Here is a 20,229-nt window from a genome sequence, read left to right as displayed (position 1 = left end):
GCCTACAGGCTGGTCCACTAGTCTGTCAATGGCTGCCTACATGTGGAAGGTCCAAGAATCCAGCAGTTGTTCAGTCCATGAGCCTTGATGTATCAGCTGGTCTTCAGTATCCACCAGAATCCTGAAGATGTAGGCTTTAATGCTAGTGAAGGAATGGACTTGCTAGCTGGAGCAAGCAGGCAAAAAGAGCAAGCTTCCTTCTTTCATGTCATTTATATAAGCTTCTAGCAGAAGATGTGGCCCAGATTAAAAATGGATTTTTTTTACCTCAAATCATCTGGATTAAAGGTTCCCACATCAAAGAACCAGATCAGAAGTGGATCTTCCCACATCAAATATTTAATTAAGAAAAAAATCCCTCACTGTTCATCCTGTCATTTGGATTTTAGTTAATTCCAGAAGTAATCAAGTTAACAGCCAAGAATAGCCATCACATCAAGTGACTACATTTGCAATTCAAACGAAAGGTTATATGTTTTCTGTACCAGAGGAGTTATCAACAAAGAATACATAGAAAACTCATTATGTGGAACCCATTGTTGTAGGGATTTTTATTATTTAGCTTGTTCTTTGACAATTTTATGCATGGATATAATGAAACCTCTTTACTCTCATCCCTCACCCTCTCTTACCTCCATTCCATCATGTCATCCTTCACTCCTTCCTCCCAATCTCTTTCCCACATTTGTGTCCTTTAGTTTGGTTTTAACCAGGGCTATCTATACTGCCATAGGTTTAGAACTATCCATTGATGCCTAGCAATCAAGAGTGGATATACAATAATGACTTACCCTCTGAGATTGTTTGAATAGGTTTGGCCCCCATAGACTCATGTGTTTGAATGCTTGGTTCACAGGAGTAGCACTATTAGGAGGTGTGGTCTTGTTGGAGTAAATATGGCCTTGAAGAGAAAGTGTGTTACTGTGGAGGTGGGCTTTGGGGTCAGATATGCTCAAGTCTGGCCAGTGTGAGCAGGTGCCTGTGGACCAAGATGTATGACTCTTGGCTCCTCTACCACTATGTCTGTCTGCACACTGCCATGCTTTCCAAAATGGTGATAATGGACTGATCCTCTGAAACTGTAAGCCAGCCTCAATTAATTGTTGTCCTTATAAGAGTTGTTGCCTTGGTCATAGTGTTGCTTCATAGCAATAAAACCCTAACTAAGACACCTTCCCAGAAGTCATAAGTAACCGATAGTTTATCATGGAAGGGTAGGGTCCGACAGGTACATCTCTGGTCTATGATTGTTGACAAGCTCAGTTTTGTACAGGTCCACCGAAGACAAACATAGCTACTGTGAAGTCAAGCAGTTTACAATGGCTGTGTCATGTTCTGAAGATAGTATGTTGAAGGCCTTCTACCCGTGTTCCACCTCTTATAATCTCTGCTTTCTTTTCCCTGATGTTCCCTGAGCCATAGAAGGAGTGATATAAATAACTAGTCTAGAGATGAGCATATAGCCATCGTTTATTCTTAGGATTTTGAGCAGCTACGAATATCTGCATTCAGCACTATTGATTACAAACAGAAGATTCTTGATTCAAGAGTGAATACCATTTACCTATGGATATAAAGATCGATGTTTAGAATTTAGGTTGACATCATGGCACTTTAGCTAAACCATAGTGAAAAGTAACTTCTAGGACCTATGATGTTCTCAACTGTGGATTGTTAACCAGGTTCACAGTGTCATGCAGGTACCATCTGTGGAGAGTGCCTCAAATTCAATGTGACCGTGGTTGGTTAACCCATAAAAGTTGTCCCACTGTTGCCCTGATTTTTAGATCTTGCCCGGCAGGTGGCATTGTAGTTTGTAGGGTTTATAGCTGGGTAAAACTACTGATTTTTTTTTCTCCCCAGCATCCTGCATAGCAGCTTCTGATAAAAGTAACTATAAAAGTTAGCCAGCAATGTGGAAGGTTCCATCTCAGTTCTAGCTTGATTTCTCTACATCTTGCAACCCAGGTATATTGTTTCTTAAGCAATAGGATCTTATCATCTGGTTCTGCTGAGCAAGCAAAAAGAACTCCAGGAGTCAATATTGATTTGAGGATCTCTGAGGTGTCACTAGCCAACAACTCATGAGGAGTTCACACCTGGCACTTGGACTTTTAATACACAATGGCTTTTAGGGTCAGTGTTATCCAGCCATTCAGCTATCTTCATCCTAACTTTTTGAAAAACATAATTCTAATGTTTTTGTAGATTTATTTTATGCTTATGAGTTTTCCCGGAAGTATGTGTGTGCTGTGTGCATGCCCAGTACCCGCAAAGCTCTGAAGTGGCCATTGGAACCCTTGGAACGGGAGCTTTGGATGGCTGGAAGTTACCACATGGATGCTGGGAATCAAATCTGGATCCTCTGCAAGAACAATTTGTTCTTAACCTCTGAGCATTCTGTCCAGCCTCTTAACATGGTTTTGATTGGCTTACAAAGTCGCAGGATTTCATATGCCTTTTTCATACATTCTTCGTTTTGGTTAGCCATCCTCTCTGCCCTTCATCCTGTCTATATCCTTTACACCTCCCACAGCCCCGTCTCTTTCGTATCACCTGTATTGTGTAAGCCTCCTCCCTTATATAAGGCACCCTGGTCCCAACTGGAGCTTTTTGAGTTTACTGACTTCCACAGGGCCTAGTTAAATGTACAAACCTAAAGCTTCAAAGTTAGAATTCGATGGGATTTTTTACATCTTAATTTTTGTATTTTGGTTTTGTGTATGCTTGGTGATAAGAGAAATTTTCTTGAATTCTTAAAAAGTCCTACACAGTTGCTGATAAAGGATAAATTTACACATCATTTTTCATATTTGACTGACAGTCATATCAGTCATTCTCTTGCTAACAAAGAGCGTACCTGATAATAGTCTTTTCAAGCCTTAATAAAGAGTGTAAATGGCTCTGAAGAAAGAAATTGAAGAAGATCTCAGAAGATGGAAAGATCTCCCATGCTCATGGATTGGCAGGATTAATATAATAAAAATGGCCATCTTGCCAAAAGCAATCTACAGATTCAATGCAATCCCCATTAAAATCCCAACTCAATTCTTCACAGAGTTAGAAAAGGAAATTCTCAAATTCATATGGAATAACAAAAATCCCAGGATAGCGAAAACTATTCTCAACAATAAAAGAACTTCTGGAGGAATTACCATCCCTGACCTCAAGCTGTACTACAGAGCAATAGTGATAAAAACTACCTGGTATTGGTACAGAGACAGGCAGGAAGATCAATGGAATAGAATTGAAGAGCCAGAAATGAACCCACACTCCTATGGTCACTTGATCTTTGACAAAGGAGCTAAAACTGTCCAGTGGAAAAAGGACAGCATTTTCAACAAATGGTGCTGGTTCAACTGGAAGACAACATGTAGAAGAATGAAAATTGATCCATTCTTATCCCCTTGTACAAAGCTCAAGTCTATGTGGATAAAGGACCTCCACATAAAACCAGATACACTGAAACTAATAGAAGAGAAGGTGGGGAAAAGCCTCGAATACTTGGGCACAGGGGAAAAGTTCCTGAACAGAACTCCAATGGCATATGCTCTAAGATCGAGAATTGACAAATGGGACTTCATAAAATTGCAAAGTTTCTGTAAGGCAAAGGACACTGTCAATAGGACAAAACGACAACCAACAAATTGGGAAAAGATCTTTACCAATCCTTCATCTGATAGAGGGCTAATATCCAATATATACAAAGAACTCAAGAAATTAGACTCCAGACAACCAAATTACCCTATTAAAAAATGGGGTATAGAGCTTAACAAAGAATTTTCAACAGAAGAAACTCGAATGGCAGAGAAGCACCTAAAGAAATGCTCGGCATCCTTAGTCGTCAGGGAAATGCAAATCAAAACAACCCTGAGATTCCATCTCACACCAGTCAGAATGGCTAAGATTAAAAACTCAGGTGATAGTAGATGCTGGCGAGGGTGTGGAGAAAGAGGAACACTCCTCCATTGTTGGTGGGACTGCAAGATGGTGCAACCACTTTGGAAATCAGTCTGGTGGTTCCTCAGAAAATTGGACATAGCATTACCCGAGGATCCAGCTATACCACTCCTAGGCATATACCCAGAAGATGCTCGAACATATAACAAGGACATATGCTCAACTATGTTCATAGCAGCCTTATTTATAATAGCCAGGAGCTGGAAAGAACCCAGATGTCCTTCAACTGAGGAATGGATTCAAAAAATGTGGTATATTTACACAATGGAGTATTACTCAGCTATTAAAAACAATGAATTCGAGAGGTTCCTAGGTAAATGGATGGAACTAGAAATTATCATCCTGAGTGAGGTAAGCCAATCACAAAAGAACACACATGGTATTCACTCACTGATTATTGGATATTAGCCTAGAACCTTGAAATGCCCAAGATGCAACTCACAGGCCACATGAAGCCCATAAAGAAGGAAGACCAAGTGAGGGTGATTCGGTCCTTCTTAGAAGGAGCAACAAAATACTCAAGGGAGCAAATATGGAGACAAAGTGAGGGACAGAAACTGAAGGAGGGGCCGTCTCAAGACCACCCCACCTGAGTATCTATCCCATGTGCAATCACCAAAGGTAGATGCTGATGTGGAAGACAGGAAGTGCATGCTGATAAGAGCCTGATATGGATATCTCCTCAGAGGCCTTCAAGAGTCAGACATATTCAGAGGCAGATGCTCACAACTAGCCATTGAACTGATCATGGGGTTCTCAATAGAGGAGTTAGAGTGAAGACTGAAGGAGCTGAAAGGGTTTGTGGCACCATGAGGAGAGCAACAATACCAACCAACCACAGCTCCCAGGGTCTAAACCACCAGCCTGGGAGCACTTAGGGGGGGATCCAGGGCTTCAGCTGAATATGTAAAAGTGGAGGGCCCTGCTGGGCATAGGTGGAAGAAGAGAACCTTGACCTCATGAAGGCTGGATGCCCCAGGGGGTGGGAATTTTGAGGGTGGGGAGGTGGGAGTGGGGGGGTGTAGATAGAGGTTACATCCACAGAGAAGAAGGAGGAGGGGCGAGGGGATTGGGGGTTCCGAGGGGGTGGTGGGGGATGGGGTAAGGGGACAACATAGGAAATGTAAATAAATCATCCAATAAAAAAAAAAAAGAGTGTAAATGGAAAAGATCCTGTACTCACAGGAACCTCCATTTTAAATAAATAAATAAAACCTCCATTTTAAATAAATATGTATATTCTCTTATTTTTTGAGAACTTTCCCTTCCATTTCCACCAAATGAATACAGATTTATTTTGAAGTATGTTTATCATTACTTAAGAATTATATTCAGCCTCCTTATTGTTTTAGTATTAATTCATGCTCATGAATGACTTACTGGACATTGTTGCAGTCTAACTTCTCAGCAGGCACTGGTTGATAATCCAAGGGTCTCTTTCATTCTCAGTATTAACATTTTTGTCATTTTCTATTTCCTTGCAAAGATGAACCAAAAAAAATTCTGTAATCTGATTCTTGGAATAATGGTTGAATTTTGTGACAATCCCAAAACTTCTGCTCATGTCAATGCTTGGCGGGGGAAGAAAGACCTGACTGCTGCCAGTCTTTTAATTAAACTGTGGAGAAAAGAAGAAAAGGAGCTAGGAGTAAAACGTGACAAGAATGGCAAGATCGTTGGTAAGTGTGATCACAAGTTTTGATAGAAACAATTCAGAGATTTATCTAGAGTTTTAAAGCATATAGGAATGTGAGGATACTTACCCATTTTATGAGGTTCTTCCAACAAAACACTAAAGACCTTTCATCATAAATTGTGAGTACTTAGGGTACAGGGGGATAATTCGATCAGTAAAGTGCTTGCAGGATGGTAGTTCTACCCTAGAACAACAAAACAAAACACAATAAAACAAACAAAACAAACGAACTTGGTTCTGCCAAATTGACAGTGAATCTTAGAGAAGAGGCTCCTCCCTCAAGCTAGGACTGTGCCTGGCCTCCCCCCCTCCCCCCACCCCCGCCCAACCCCAGAGTAGAACCAAGCATCCTAGGGCCAATTACAAGCCCTGTCTCAAAAAAACAAAAAAGGAAGCAAACAAACAAGCAAAAGCAGTGGACAGCACCTGGGGAACAACAACAGGAGTTGTCCTCTGGCCCACTGCCCCCTTCTCTAATAAGTTATGAATAATTAGAGGAAAAGTAAATAAGTTAGTAGTGGGTTCAAGTTTAATAGACTATTTTAAAACTATTTAAAATAGAACATTTTAAATATTATTTAGATCAGAAATTAATGATACTTCCTAAATAAGGTTTTTGGGCTTCATGCCTGTATAACTAGGTGCACTTATGACACTTCACTTAGCAGATAGAATTTGATAGATGAACAGTATTGCACAACAAACCTTACAGGACTTTGTGCACTGGTGTTCCTATAATTTTCTTTTTACACAAAGAGGTTTCCTTTTAGTAAAAATAAGTCAACCCTTCATCAGTGTTAGCTGCAATGTTCTAAAGAGGGTGATGGTATCAGAACAAGTAATTGCCTTATAGAGCCTGTGATACTGTCTTATATCTTCTTTCACATTCGAACTGTGTTTTTAGCAAAACTGTCAGTAATATCTATATTGAATAAAAATACTACCACTTTGGGTTATTTCTGTCTCCAATCTCCTTTTTGCTATCTGAGTTTTAAATTAAAACATTATGAGATAGTTTTTCTCTTTATGGAATAGCCTATAGAAACCAATCAGAATTATCCCATCACTATTGATCTGACACTATCCCATCTCTAGAACTTTATGCGTGACAAGGTTTCTACATTAAATCTTCACCTTTAGCGAGGGCTGGAAAGAAGGCTCCACAGCTAAGAAGACTTGCTACTCATTCAGAGGACCTGAGTTTGGATCGCAGCACCCAGACCAGATAGATCACAACTGCCTGAACCTCCAGCTTCTGAAAGCCAGCACTCTCTTCTCGCCCCTGCTGGCACCCCCAGACATGATGCATACACACAGAGAGACATATACACATAAATAAAACAAACCCTTAAAGAATCAAAATGATACCTGTGTTTTTTCTTTCTTCAGAGATAGGGTCCCCCTCTGTAGTCCCTGTTTTCCTAGAATTCTATGTAGACCAGGCTGGCCTTAAATTCCCAGAGATTCTCTTATTTCTGCCTCCTGAGTTCTGGGATTAAACACATGTACCATTATGCCCTACCTACATAGCTGTATTTTTTTAAAATCTTACATAAATAAGAAAAATGAAAGTCATAAATTTTGCCACAGAATGGGAAACATTTACCGCATATGCTTTCAAAATAGTAGCCATGAGCTGGGTGGCAGTGTAGCAGGGAGCTTAGTGATAGGATGCTTGCTAACTAGTCCTGGGATGGATTCCCAGAATTCTAAAAAAGAAAAAATAGCAATGCACTATATTTTGTTTTAATTTTTAAACATATATTTGTGTTTTGATCCATTTTGTATAAAGAATAAAATCTAATTCACTGTGGTCTTTATCTCTTCCTTCTATGTTTCATAATACCCCATGATCAGATACAAAGAGACCTCTATTTACTAGCTTCCAAGCAGAACAAAAGGTCATGCCCCTTCCTGCTAACTGCCCATCTATTGCAGTTATGGATGTTGCTGAAAATATCAGAGCAAAAATTTATGCTGTGCTGGATAAACTAAGTAAGAAAGCCCTGACATTCACAAGAGTTTGTATGTGACAAGTATTGCTGCACTTGCTTTTGCTACTGACATTCACAAGAGTTTGTATGTGACAAGTATTGCTGTACTTGCTTTTGCTACTGAGTCCCCTTGACACACATGAATAAAGTCCCTTTGTACAATTAATGCATGTTCCCTCATGACCGACCTCAGTGCCCAGGTCATAGCACCAATCAGTTTTGAAATTAGAATTTTGGAATGTGGATCCCGAAGAGAAGTTCTTTTTAACTTTCTAGGCAATCTCAGTGTCTAGCAGTGCTGCCCCTGTTGCCCCCTCTCTGAGACCCTCCCTTCATCCCCTGTCCCCTTCTCCTCCGATAAGGTAGAGGCCCCCTGTGTATCCCATTATCCTGGAACATCAAGTCTGCCAAATTAGACACATCCTTTCCCAAGGAGGCCAAATTATCTCATATTTTAAACTCTTTGCTTCCTATTGACGGAAAGGTTATCATCTGCTGTTTAGCTTCGGATAGTAAACTCTCTTGACCACAGTCCAAAGCAAATGATTTGTCTACTAATGACTGTGTAATGACAACCTGGTAGAAGGCTTTCTTGTAGGAGTCTGTGTTTGAATTTGTTTTTATGGTGATTCTTGAAATAATTTGCTCCTGTTAAAATAATTCTCTCTGTTCAAACTTTGATAGATTTTGAAAACTTACCAGGCTTATCTGCTGAAGATTTTGTCACCCTCTGTATAATACATAGATACCTTGATTTTAAAGTAAGTACCATTTTAATAAATTAAAATCTACTATTTTAAAAATAAATTGGGAAATAAAAGATGTGACCATAACCAGAACAATTGTTCACATACTCTAGTATTCTCACTATATTTCATATGTGATTAAGTAGACACACCAATCTTTGGTTTTCTTTCATGAGAAAAGATTTTATGCAACTGTGATAGAGCCATGTGCCTTACAATCATACAGCAGCGTGGTTGTACATATAAACTGACATTGGCTCTGACTGCAAGCACAAAACACACACACACCAGAAAACCAAAGTCCCATCATGGACCAGGGAGAAGGAAAGGAAATCCCATCCTAGCTGAGGAGCTATTGGCAACTGATAGCTGCTAGGAGAGTGCCACTCTTTTCTTTAGGGCTGTTCCCCTGATAGGTTATTCATGCACGAGTAGATGGCCCTACACCCATACACATACTGACAGTACTAAGTGAACTCCCTGGGTGGCTGCTTGTTCTAAAAAGAGAACACATGAAATTGAGAGGGAATGGTGGGGGGAGGGGTAATAGAGGAATTGGAGAAGAGGGAGTGGGAGTGGAGTGGGTACATTCAGTGTGTGCATTATGAGCTTCAGTCGGTCCAATTGCTGGCTTATAGAAGAAGATGACTATTACAGACAGAGACACTCTGAAGCCTAACAGGATTTTAAAAATAGAGTGAAGCAGGTTGATGTTTATTGTAGTGTTCATACATACCAAAGTAGTCTTCATCACTTCTTTAGGTCATCAATCAAACTTCACATAAAAGGGATTAAGTTGCTTAGTTCTTTGCTAAGTGACCTTAGTAAAGAATGTCTTTGAACTCTCAGGAAAATTTCTCTGAAGTAAACATTTTTATTTCTGCTAATATTTGGATATTGTGAATGAATAAGTTGTTTTTCAAATAAAAAATCAAGTTGAATTCCTGTTTTAGATGATATAACTGTTTCCCTAGTTCTCAATGTACTCTAGTACCTTCCTTTCAGAATGTGAGATGGAGATTTTGGCATAATGAAACTGTGGAGTTAAAAACTTGAGAATCAAGGAGGGGGACTGAGCGGAGCATGACTGGAATGTAAATAAGAAAAATAATAATTATAAAAAAAAACAAAACAAAAATAAAACCCTTGAGATTCAGGTATATACCTTTGCTAGTAGGTGAAGACCAGGATCCTTTTTCTAGGGGTCACATGTCCCAGACTCACAGAATGACCCTCTTTTTGTTTCTCCAGGTTCAGCATGAGGGGGCTAGGGGTAGGAATAGCATGTGTGCTTCAGAAAGCCAAGCCTGAATAGCAGTGTCTGCAGCTATGAAAGGGAAAGAACTAGTAACCAGAATCCTCAGATGTAGCTGATGCCCATATCTTTGCCAGAATATCTAACTTACTCCCAAGAAGTTAGGAAATGTTTCAGCATTGACAGAATGACCACCATATAGGAAGTATGTAAGAAGATCACTTACTTCTGTTTAGTCTAACTTTCTCAAACTTTGCCATGTCAGATTGGAGAAATATGGAATGAAGTATCTGAAGAAATAAAGCTGGAAAAATTAAGACTAGTCACGACAGATGAAAAATCTTTGCACTCTATTATAGCAGCAACAGAAAATATTGGAAAGATGGTTGCTTCCTTGCAAAGTGAGATGATTGAAAACCAAGCACTCCAGGATGTACAAAATGAGCAAAGAGTTTATGCAAAAGTAAGCACAAGTTGTTAATTTCAGTGTATAAACTAGACTAGATGAAGTTTTCCATAAAATAGATTTGTCCTATTTGTAAATATTTCAACATTGAATTGTTGTTTTTTCTGTACTATTTTCAATGCCTTTGTGAAATTTAAAAGAAACTATGGAGCTAGGGGGTTAAATTCAATTATTATCGGTGTTGCTTTGGGCATTATCGTTTAATTTTGTGTTCTTTTCTCTGCGTGTGATGTGGTGTATACATGTTTATACATTTATGTGTATGGAGGTGTGTTCATAAATGTAGAACCCAGAGGTGGATGTTGGGTATCTTTCTCAGTCACTTTCCAAAGAATTTTCTCTATGCTCAGACATCATGATTCAGCTCAACTAACTGGCTAGAGAGTTTCAGAGATCCTCCTGTCTCTCCCCAGCACTGGGTCACCGTGCCAGGCTTTTTATGTAGGTTCTAGTGATGTGAGCTCAGGTCTTTGTGCTTTCACAACAAGCAAGTTACTGGTTGTGTAATTTGATTTTTGTACTCTTATATTTTAAAGGTAAGGAGATACTTGATGCACTTCTGTTCTTTGAAATGCCCAACAGGGTTCCCAAAGTTGTAACCTGCTTAAATATATACTTTAAATATGCCTGGCAGTTTATCTGTAAGGAGTACACAACTTCATAGGGAGATACAGTTGTCTTTCTTCCACACCTCATTCTGTCACAGACCTTTACTGTTTTGCCAGCTATAGGGCTGTCCATCCATAAGCTTTGTCCTCATCTCAATGCCAAAACACTTAAGAGCACTGATTGTCTACATGCCTAGGAAAACTGGCCTGACTTTAACTAAACAGAGAAAGCCAGCTAGGAAAATAGCCTGTTCCCTAGAACTTTGCACAGGTGAGAAACTATGGTTTTCATTTGTTTATGTTTGACTGGTTAAGAGGAATTTAAACAGTGTTATCCACAGACAGAAACATCACCACTTTGTCCTGGTTCTCTGTGACTACAGTTAAGCACTGTAGCTCCTTGAAGTGATCTCCAATGTTGTCTGTTGCCCAGTCTTTCCACATAGACTATTGAGTGTTTGACTCCACAGCTTAGGATCTGTGTCCATTCACCTGTGAATGCCACCCCCAGCTAACTGATTTCAAATGTTTGCATTGTTAAGTTTTTATGACATGGGTACTGCTGTAAGCCAATTGATCTGCTCAGAACCAGGAAGAAACCCCAGAACCTTTGTCATTTAATTATATATTTATTGTCATACCTCTTTCCCCACTTTTGAAGCAGTTGTTTAATTACATATTCTTAAGTATCCCTAAGAATATTATAATAGTATTATATGTTTGTATTTATATGATACACACAAACACACACACACACACACACCCCAATGGTGTGTATCCTCTGAGTATACATTTAGTGGGAAGCCTGTTAAGAAATAGAGTTGTTGGTTAATACTCATCCTTCTAGACCACAATATCACACCAAATTTAGTGGTCTCACAAAATTGCTACCTTGCTGCAGTCATAGATTAAAAGTAATTTTACCAATATAATTTTGCCTAAACTTATGATCTGTGGCCAGAAGAGTCTCTCTGTTTTCACCTGTGATTTTGTTTTTAAATCCTGCATTTAGTTTTCTCCAGACTATAAAGTCTTCACAAACAGGAACTATATAAAGTCTTGGTAAGAATGATTAGTATTAAACTATTTTGAGTAATTTGCCTTACGTTCTATGGAAAGTAGTTCAAATTTTAACTACAAAATAACTTTTTAAATTTTAAGATTTTTTTGAAACAAGGTTTCTATATAGCACTGGTTGTCCTGAAACTCACTGTGTAGAGGAGCCTAGAAGTGAAATATTTCTGCCTACCTGGGCTTCCAGAGTGCTCAGATTAAAGGCTTCTAGCAGCATGCCCAACAACAACATTTGGTTTGTTTGTTTGTTTGTTTTTAATTATGTTATACATTGTAATTTCTTTTTCAGCCAGACTCAAATTTTCCTTTAGCAAAAAGGAGGTACTTCCTTTAAAATAGGGACGTCTGTGCCCTTTGGTGTGTTTCATGTGAACTGAAACTCCTAATTTTTCATATTTGTTTCAGATCCAAGCCACAAATAAGCAGAGAGAACAGGCTAACAAGTCATGGGAAAACTTCTTGGCTAGAACATCAAATGTTAAAACATTAAAGGTAAGATTTTCAAAGCACTACCAGTATACGCAACAACAAGCCAGTCATAGGGACAGAGATTTTTTTTTTTGAAGAAAGAATCTTCATTTCCGCTTTTCTGCTAATGTTCTGTAGGATATTAGTACTGTTAGATCCTTGCCTGCCTCTTAGACTGTCAGCTGAAAGCACATTTTACAAATGGAAAATGCTGCTTTGCATTTCATTTTACTTAACACTAGGAAGCCAGGGTCATGCTCCTGAAGTTTGAAGATGAAGGCCGGAAGTAAGGCAGAGAGGACTGTGCCCTGCACTCCATCCTGAACCATCTTATTGAAGGATTTCCTTTCTATCAGTGGCGGAGTGAGGAACAGGAGAACAAATGTACCTTCTCTGCAAGGACCATCAGCCATGCTTTACTGGCAACTAATACTGTTTTCTTTCTAATTTAAAAATTTTCAGAAAGCAAAGAAGCTTCAAGAAAAGGCTATAGAATCCTCTAAATACAGTGAACGACCACAAAATGCAACCTTCCACCAAACAGTTATTAAAGGTCTTAACACAACGGTAAGGTCATTCTCTCTACATCTCTTTCTTAATAGATACAAAGTGTGGGCGGCCAAAATGTTATTTCTATGGGGAACTTTTGCCTCATATGCTTTGCTTTGTGTGTTCAAATTTCCCATCGTTAAGGCATATTTATCTCCAAGATACGTTTTCCCTCCCTTCTTCCCACCTCCGGCGCTAGGTTAGAGCAGACCCCGCCCCACGGGCTTCCAAAGTTGCCACCCGCTCTGGTCAGTGCGTTGGTTGCATCTCCTTTGTAGAATGAGTGCAGTTCTCCTTTGCCTAGAAGCAGCCCAGGGCACACACCAGTGTTCTCAGTGATCTCCACTGGGCACGGCTTGTCCATAGGCACAAAACTCATGAACCAGAGACGAGTTCAAGCCCACATTCCTGGCCTCAGAGTCCTTTCTTTTCTGTCGTACTGTCTCTTTTGCGCCGTATCTTACAAAGCAAACCATAGGATATATGGGTTTTTCTGTTATCAGAAGGTTTTATAAGACCCGTAGACATTTGTCTTTTCCTTTTCCAGGTCCCTTCAGGTCGGGTGGTGACAGTGGAAAGCACTCCTACCCGACTGCTGGGAGGTCCTCTGGCTGACACAGACATCGCTCTGAAAAAACTGCCTGTTCGAGGAGGAGCCTTGCAGCGAGTGAAAGTGAAGCCACTGAGCGACCCTAAAAAGAGCATCCCTACCTGACACGTTCCACAGCCTCTGAAATAAATTCTATGGTCAACTTTTTAGTTAAATGTATTTTATATACAAATATAAGGCAGAAATTTAGAATAAATATTTTAGTAAAATATTATAAAAATTAAAGTTAGGATAATATATTTTATTTTTATTGAAAACACCATTATCTTCAAAAAGATTATTGATCATTTATCTGAAATTGTAAATTTGTTTAACAATTAGGACTTTTGGCTGTACATAAGTTACTCCAAATAGTCTACAGTAAGGGACATTTCTGTGGGCTTTTTTTTGTTTAGACTGTGGGAGCTGTTGGGTCAAAGTGCTGGAGCTGAGTTAGGAGGGATCTCCTTCCAGCAACCCAGCCTTACGTTTATCCAGTGGAAAAGTGTAGATGTATTTTTCTCAATAAATTGTGTAGCCCCCTCTGTGTGTTGGAACCCTTTATTGGCCATGGCCACACGCCTATTCTGGAGCATCTCACTTTACAGCCAGCTAGATCTGAGTACTCCTTCCTCTTGGAGACATAAACAATCCAACATCATCTAAAATACCTAAATGGAGTTGGGAACCAAGGTGCTATTATCCAAATGACATATGAATACCAGAAGCAATAAATATGTTGGTGAGAGTGTTCATTATTAAAGGCAAGTGCCAGTCACAAGCTGAAAATAAAAATACAGATACACATGGTTTTACTCTAAATTTATACATTTTCAAAGTGCAGCTGGAGAGATAGGTGTTTAAAGGCACTGACTGCTCTTCCAGAGATACTGAGGTTTCATTCCCAGCACCAACATGGCAGTTCACAACCATCTGTAACTCCAGACCCAGAGGATATGGTCTCTCTTCTGGCCCCCTCAGGCACCAGACACTCACATGGTGCACAGACATATGTGCAGGCAAAACTCCTTTATTTACGTTTAAGTAAATAAAAGTTTGAAGCTAATTCTAATGCTATTTCTCCAATGGAATAGGGACATGTGGAGAAGCAGATAGAAGAATACAACACGTTCATACTAACAGCACCAAATAATGTCACATTAAAATCTCAGACACACCTAAGAATCCGTTGCTGTGTTCATAGCTAAGAGCAATGTCTCTTTACACCACTTACAGACCATGAGTTTTGTCAGACTCTCCGTTCCCCAAAGGCACGGAAGAGAGAACATGCCTAACTTACGATCATGACCAGCACCTCAGTAATGAAGTTAGTGATGAAGGATTTGTCTCTGGCAGTCCCTCCTTTGATGTCTTCAAATGCAGCAATGTGCTGACCTCAAAGGGAAGAATCAGCCCACAGGATACACTCCACAAGCGGTGCTAAGCAAGGACAGCATGTTAACGTAATTCAGATACATGCACTTCAAGGTAATAATGGGCTTTTCTCAAGTTATAAGGCGTAAGTACTATGGTATAGATATAAACATTATAGAAAATTGATGTGATTCAGTTGAGTATCAGTTTTAGACATAGGCCCAGTGTCCTATCTCCAGATTGATTTAGACTGATCCCCATCAGTGTCATCTGATGTCTACAGTCTATTCTGCTACCCAGTAGGAAGAGAGAAGACAAAATAAAACAGATTATTTTCTAGCACATCTACGTGAAGAAGTATAGGCTGGTAGAAAGCAGTAATAGTGCTTAATGCGGAAACTATACACAATAGATCTCTAAAACGTTTCTCTGTTATAGTTTCAGCCATCACAGTGAGCCAGGGAGGCCACCTCTCTGATAGCATCACAGACTGCCCTGCTTTTCTTTCTCTGTCCTATAACTGCTCCTCTTGAGACGAAGCGGACATGATGTCTAGGTTCCCTGCCTGAGCAATGGACAGTCTATTTTCTTCTGTGAGTCAGTTGACAAATTTTAAAGCTTTTAAACTGAAATATGTACTAATCAAATAAATGAACCTTGTATTTTGAAATCAGAATTAGCTGTTTTTATAACTCCATATCCTTAAGATTTCTAGAAACTCACCAGTTATACATTAGGTTAAATAAACAACATAAACTCAAATCCATGATGCAGAATTTGAGTCTGTTGTAGTACAATTACAGAAAAGCTGGCAAATGTTGACAATGTATGCAGAAAGCATTAGGTGTAACTTTCTCCTTTTTTCATTAGTTTATTTACATCCCCAATGCGGCCCTCTTCCTCCCCATTCCCCTTCCCTTCTCCTCAGAGAAGGGGAGCCCCTCCAGACTTTCTCCTGGATGATTCCAGCTGAGACTGCTCCAATGCAGACTGCCCACTGAGACCAGCTGACCCTTCCCCCTTGTGCTGTGCATAAATGAGTTTCCATCCATCATAAGGAACACATCCCACACAGTCCTAGCTCTGTCTGTCTGTCTGTCTGTCTGTCTGTCTGTCTGTCCTTCCCTTGTTCCCACATTTCAGATTTCCAGGACCAAGCAATGTATGGCATGGCAATTTACTGAGAGAAATTTTAACATATCTAAATCATTCAAAATGCTTACAAAGAACTACTCAAAAACAATGCTAATTTTAGAAAATGTCCTTAATTTAAAAAAAATGTAATTGTGTGTGCTTTGTGTATGTCTGTGTGTGTGTGTTTCACATGCAAGCAGGGGCAAGAGGACAGTTTGTAAGAGTCTCTCCTTCAACAACAAGGGTCCTAGAGCTAGAATTCTGGTTGTCAGGCTTGGTGGCAAGCATGCTTACCCACTGAATTACCTCTCCTACCCAATGCTCTTAACAATGTAGCAGAATATAATTTAGGACCATTTTAATCGATTTAGGTTGAAAGGCTAACCACTAATTTTATTAATTAAAACTGAAATGTTTATCATTGAAAAATACAATTTTTACAGTTACTGTGGGTGATTAATGACAACCATTCAGACAAATTTTAGGCCAAAATTACAGTCTTGCTTTATGGTACTGAACTCTATTGAACTGTAATCATTTGTGACAGATTCTGAAAATCATTGAACTGTTTCCTAAGGAAAACCATGCTACCTCTCGAGCCTACCTATGAAAAAGCATGTTAGTCATCCCACCAGTGCCAGCTGATGTCCAGAGCTTAGGAGGCTCCTCCCTTAAGGCACAAAATATTTCCAACCTAAAAATCTATTGGCCTACAGCCTCATTCTGCTTACCACTAGGCTAATATGTTATTATGCAAAACATAGCTACACAAAATAACACTTGTCAAGTAATATTTGAAAGAGTAAGGGGTTTGTTCATTTAACCCTAAAGGTTCTTAATCCACAGTTAATGTACTGTCCTTAAATTTGTGTGTGTAAAACCTTTACTAAAGCCCTGGTATTGCTTCATGAGAATTTCAAAGTGGTCCAAACTCAGAGGATACACACCTTCTTAATTCAAGGTTTATTCTTAGGTCAAGTCAAACCATCAGATACATTTATTCAGTATTATCTTTTGCTGGGTTTGGGGGATGGCGGTGAGACAGACTTTCTTTGTGTAGGCCTGGCTGTTCTGGAATTATCTCTATAGACCAGGCTGGCCTCAAACTCATAGAGATCCACCCGCTTCTGCCTCTCAAGTACTGAACTGAAAGGCATGTTCCACCTCCACCCAGTTATTTTTCCTGTTGTATAAGTTTGCTTGTATTTGACTATGTGCAGAGAAGAATGTGTCATCATCATCATCAAAATACTTGAAAACTATATATCGTGATAGCCATAGGGAAGTCTATTGAACAGATTTCTATTAGTTCTTTGTCCTGGAAAAGTGTGGGGATTTCCTTTTAAAAAAAAAACTGTTTTGGTTTTTCTTGTGAAAACAAGAATCTTCAAACTGCTCTTCACCTTGAAAATTAGAAATCTCACCAATTTCCAAGTCTCCATCAGAGGTATAGGCTGGGGTGGGAAGAGGCTGAGGTTGGGTGTCTCCCTCTACCGCTCTCCATTCTATTTTGTGAGACAAGGTGTCTTACTTACCTCGAACTCACCAGTTCTGTTAGACAGGCCATCCAGGAAGCCCCAGAGATCCGCCAGTCCTCCCTTTCCCAGGACAGGACAGGCTTACAGACATACATTCCTCTGCCTGAGTGTCTGGTCTTAGGCTCTCCTGCTTGTGCCACAAGTACTTTACCAACTTGAGTCACCTCCCAAGCCCCAGAAGTCCGGCTTGACTTCAATCAAATCACTAATCTGAACCCCAACTGTGTATTAGTAATTTCCTGAAATCATTTCCCACCATTGCAATGCCTCGTGTGTCGTTCTTTTGTGTGGTACAATTCTTTAAAGCTTCATTCTGTTTATGGACTATGGTGTGAGTTGTAAGTGTGATATAAAGAGGACCGAGTCTAAAATGGGAGTGACATAATACCTAGGCAAAAACTCTGCCATGTTGTACTTTGCTAAACTGTAGATTCTTTGTTTTTGTTGGTTGTTCTTAATGTTGAGACAATAAAAATTACAACATAGGGGTTGGAGAGATGGCTTAGAGGTTAAGGGCACTGGCTGCTCTCCGGAGAGAACCTAGGTTCAATCCTTAGCACCCACATGGTGACTCAAAAACATCTGCAATCCCTGTGCTAGGGTGTCCAAACTGCCCTTTTAGCCTCTGCAGGTACTATGTGCACACACACACACACACACACACACGAACATGCACACAAACATACACACATACACAAAGACACACACACACAAGGAAACACTCATATACATACACAAGGAAGCACTCACACACACATGGAACACATCCATACACAAAAAATGTTGAAGAATTATATCATAAAGGCTTTAAGTCCTTAGTACATAGAAAAGCATTTGCTACATAAGATAGATTAGTGTTGAAATGCACATTTCAGAAGGCAAACAGCACAGCACATCAAGAAAAATACCACTTTTAGATACTGGCATTAGCTGGGGCACAGTTTTAAATATTAGGGTACCAGATACTTAATAAAATTAATTACTCCACTAACTAAAATGTTTGAAGTACTATTTTAAAACAAAGATAACTTGGCAAAATGCTTTCTAAATAAATTATTAACAAATTATCTAAATATTTGCAATTAAATCATCACTACCAATGAGGTAATTATATATTTAAGAAAGAAGACCACCAGGTTAAGAAACTGGAAATCATAATTTTAATTAGAACAGAAAATATTTGACTTGGAAAATACTAACAGGGTTAAGCTTCCAGTTGCCATCTTGCTTGAGGTATGTTTTGTGTTTTTCTTCTTAAATGTTTTATAATCATTTATAATCAATATAAGTATTGGGAGAAATCAGTATAAGATTCCATTCTTCTATACAACCCGATTGAAAATGCTTTGTTTAAAAAGCTACCACAAGCTTAATATTTAAGTCTTACAATATAAATAGATACAATAGATACAATAGGCTTTCTTATGAACTACTCATGGGTTAACAAGATGGTTTTAATGATCTAGCAATGTATATTCAAGATTACCTATAATCAAACACTCATGATTTCTACAAAATGTAAAAATGAAAAAAGTATATTTTAAAAATTAAACATGATAATTTGCCAGCTTATTTGACAAACCTGAAATAATCAAACTAAATGGCGAATTTTTAATAAAACAACATCACTATTTGCGTAGGTACGCCTTCAGATCACGTCTTGCCATTTTCTGTGGAAAATTATACTGGGAAGCTAGCACCTGTCTTCTGCCCATCCCATGAGACCTTGAAAGCAAGCAGTCTATATACATGTCCCAGAAGTCTTGGGCTATGTTTAAGAAGACACTGTAATGTCCAGGCCGCTGAGATTTTTGCAAGAACAACATGAAATTCCAGAACGCGTCCGCATTGTGTTCGATCTTGATTTCCTTGAGGTCTATCAGCATCAGAGAGCAAGCGTTCCAGCACTGAAGATCTATGTCTGCCGTGATGCCAGGACTGATGCCGGCGAGCACTCCCTTTTGAAATTCCAAATCAGCATCAGTGAGACTGAGCAGCGTGAGGCAGCTCAGGGGAAGGTAGAACCACCTTCTTACAGCAGAGCCCATTCTGTATAGAGAAAAGGAAAAAAAATTTAAAAAAATGTTTTTAAAAGAATGTTTCATAAATCATCCAATAAAAAAAAAGAATGTTTCTGAGTTGTCAACCTGTCTCTGGGACTCACTGGAATCTACTGTATGTGAAGATGTGGTGTTCATTTTATCACAGGCTTTTACAGCTGCAAGAAACCTTAAAAACACGTATACCCTCTTTCTAAACAGATTAGACCACTTCTCAGTGATGTGACTCCTGTCTCTCTGTCCAAAACGATTAAAGTGCAACTCATTCGACATGGAGCTAGCATAGGTTCTGTTGGTTTTTAATTTAATTATTAGAAATCTATTTACCTAAAGGCACTGGTTGTCTCAGGTATTCATATTTTTTTTCCCAGTGGGGGAAAAATATCTGTTAAGCACTCATGTTTGGTGGATCCTGGTTTTTCTTAGGTCGTTTGGGATTCGTTTAGCAATGAAGATGTATCCATAAAAATGTAAGAAAACAGGATGGGTACAAACTAGTATGAGATGATACAGGCTCAATTACGGCTAGCACATACTATCGTGTTCTAGTGCCTTCTCCGCAAAGTTTCTCTGCCAGTTGGTTCCTCGGCAAACTGAACTAGAACATGGCTAAACACCAAGGACGGAAGAGCCAATTGATTGCTACGTAGCTAGTAATCCAGACCGGTACTCTAAACCCTCCTGTACATACCACCCCCTTGCTAACCAGCTCAGAGAA

The 20,229-nt window shown here is 39.3% G+C and overlaps 1 protein-coding gene across 1 annotated transcript in view; it reads left to right on the top strand.

The window, feature by feature from the left end:
- Cfap69 (cilia and flagella associated protein 69) overlaps positions 1–13,859 on the top strand; it is a 68,104-nt gene extending 54,245 nt beyond the window's left edge. Inside the window, exons 17-23 of the mRNA XM_028781766.1 lie at positions 5,447–5,639; positions 7,514–7,651; positions 8,335–8,411; positions 9,917–10,114; positions 12,205–12,291; positions 12,730–12,834; positions 13,364–13,859. Coding sequence (XP_028637599.1) covers positions 5,447–5,639; positions 7,514–7,651; positions 8,335–8,411; positions 9,917–10,114; positions 12,205–12,291; positions 12,730–12,834; positions 13,364–13,531 — 966 coding nt within the window. The 3' untranslated portion in view covers positions 13,532–13,859. The remainder of the gene's footprint in view (positions 1–5,446; positions 5,640–7,513; positions 7,652–8,334; positions 8,412–9,916; positions 10,115–12,204; positions 12,292–12,729; positions 12,835–13,363) is intronic.
- The last annotated feature ends 6,370 nt before the right edge of the window (positions 13,860–20,229 follow it).

The sequence above is a fragment of the Grammomys surdaster genome, unplaced genomic scaffold (genome assembly GCF_004785775.1).
Source record: "Grammomys surdaster isolate TR1022 unplaced genomic scaffold, NIH_TR_1.0 543, whole genome shotgun sequence".
NCBI classification, from domain to species: Eukaryota; Metazoa; Chordata; class Mammalia; order Rodentia; family Muridae; genus Grammomys; species Grammomys surdaster.
This window is presented reverse-complemented; position numbering and strand designations above follow the sequence as displayed.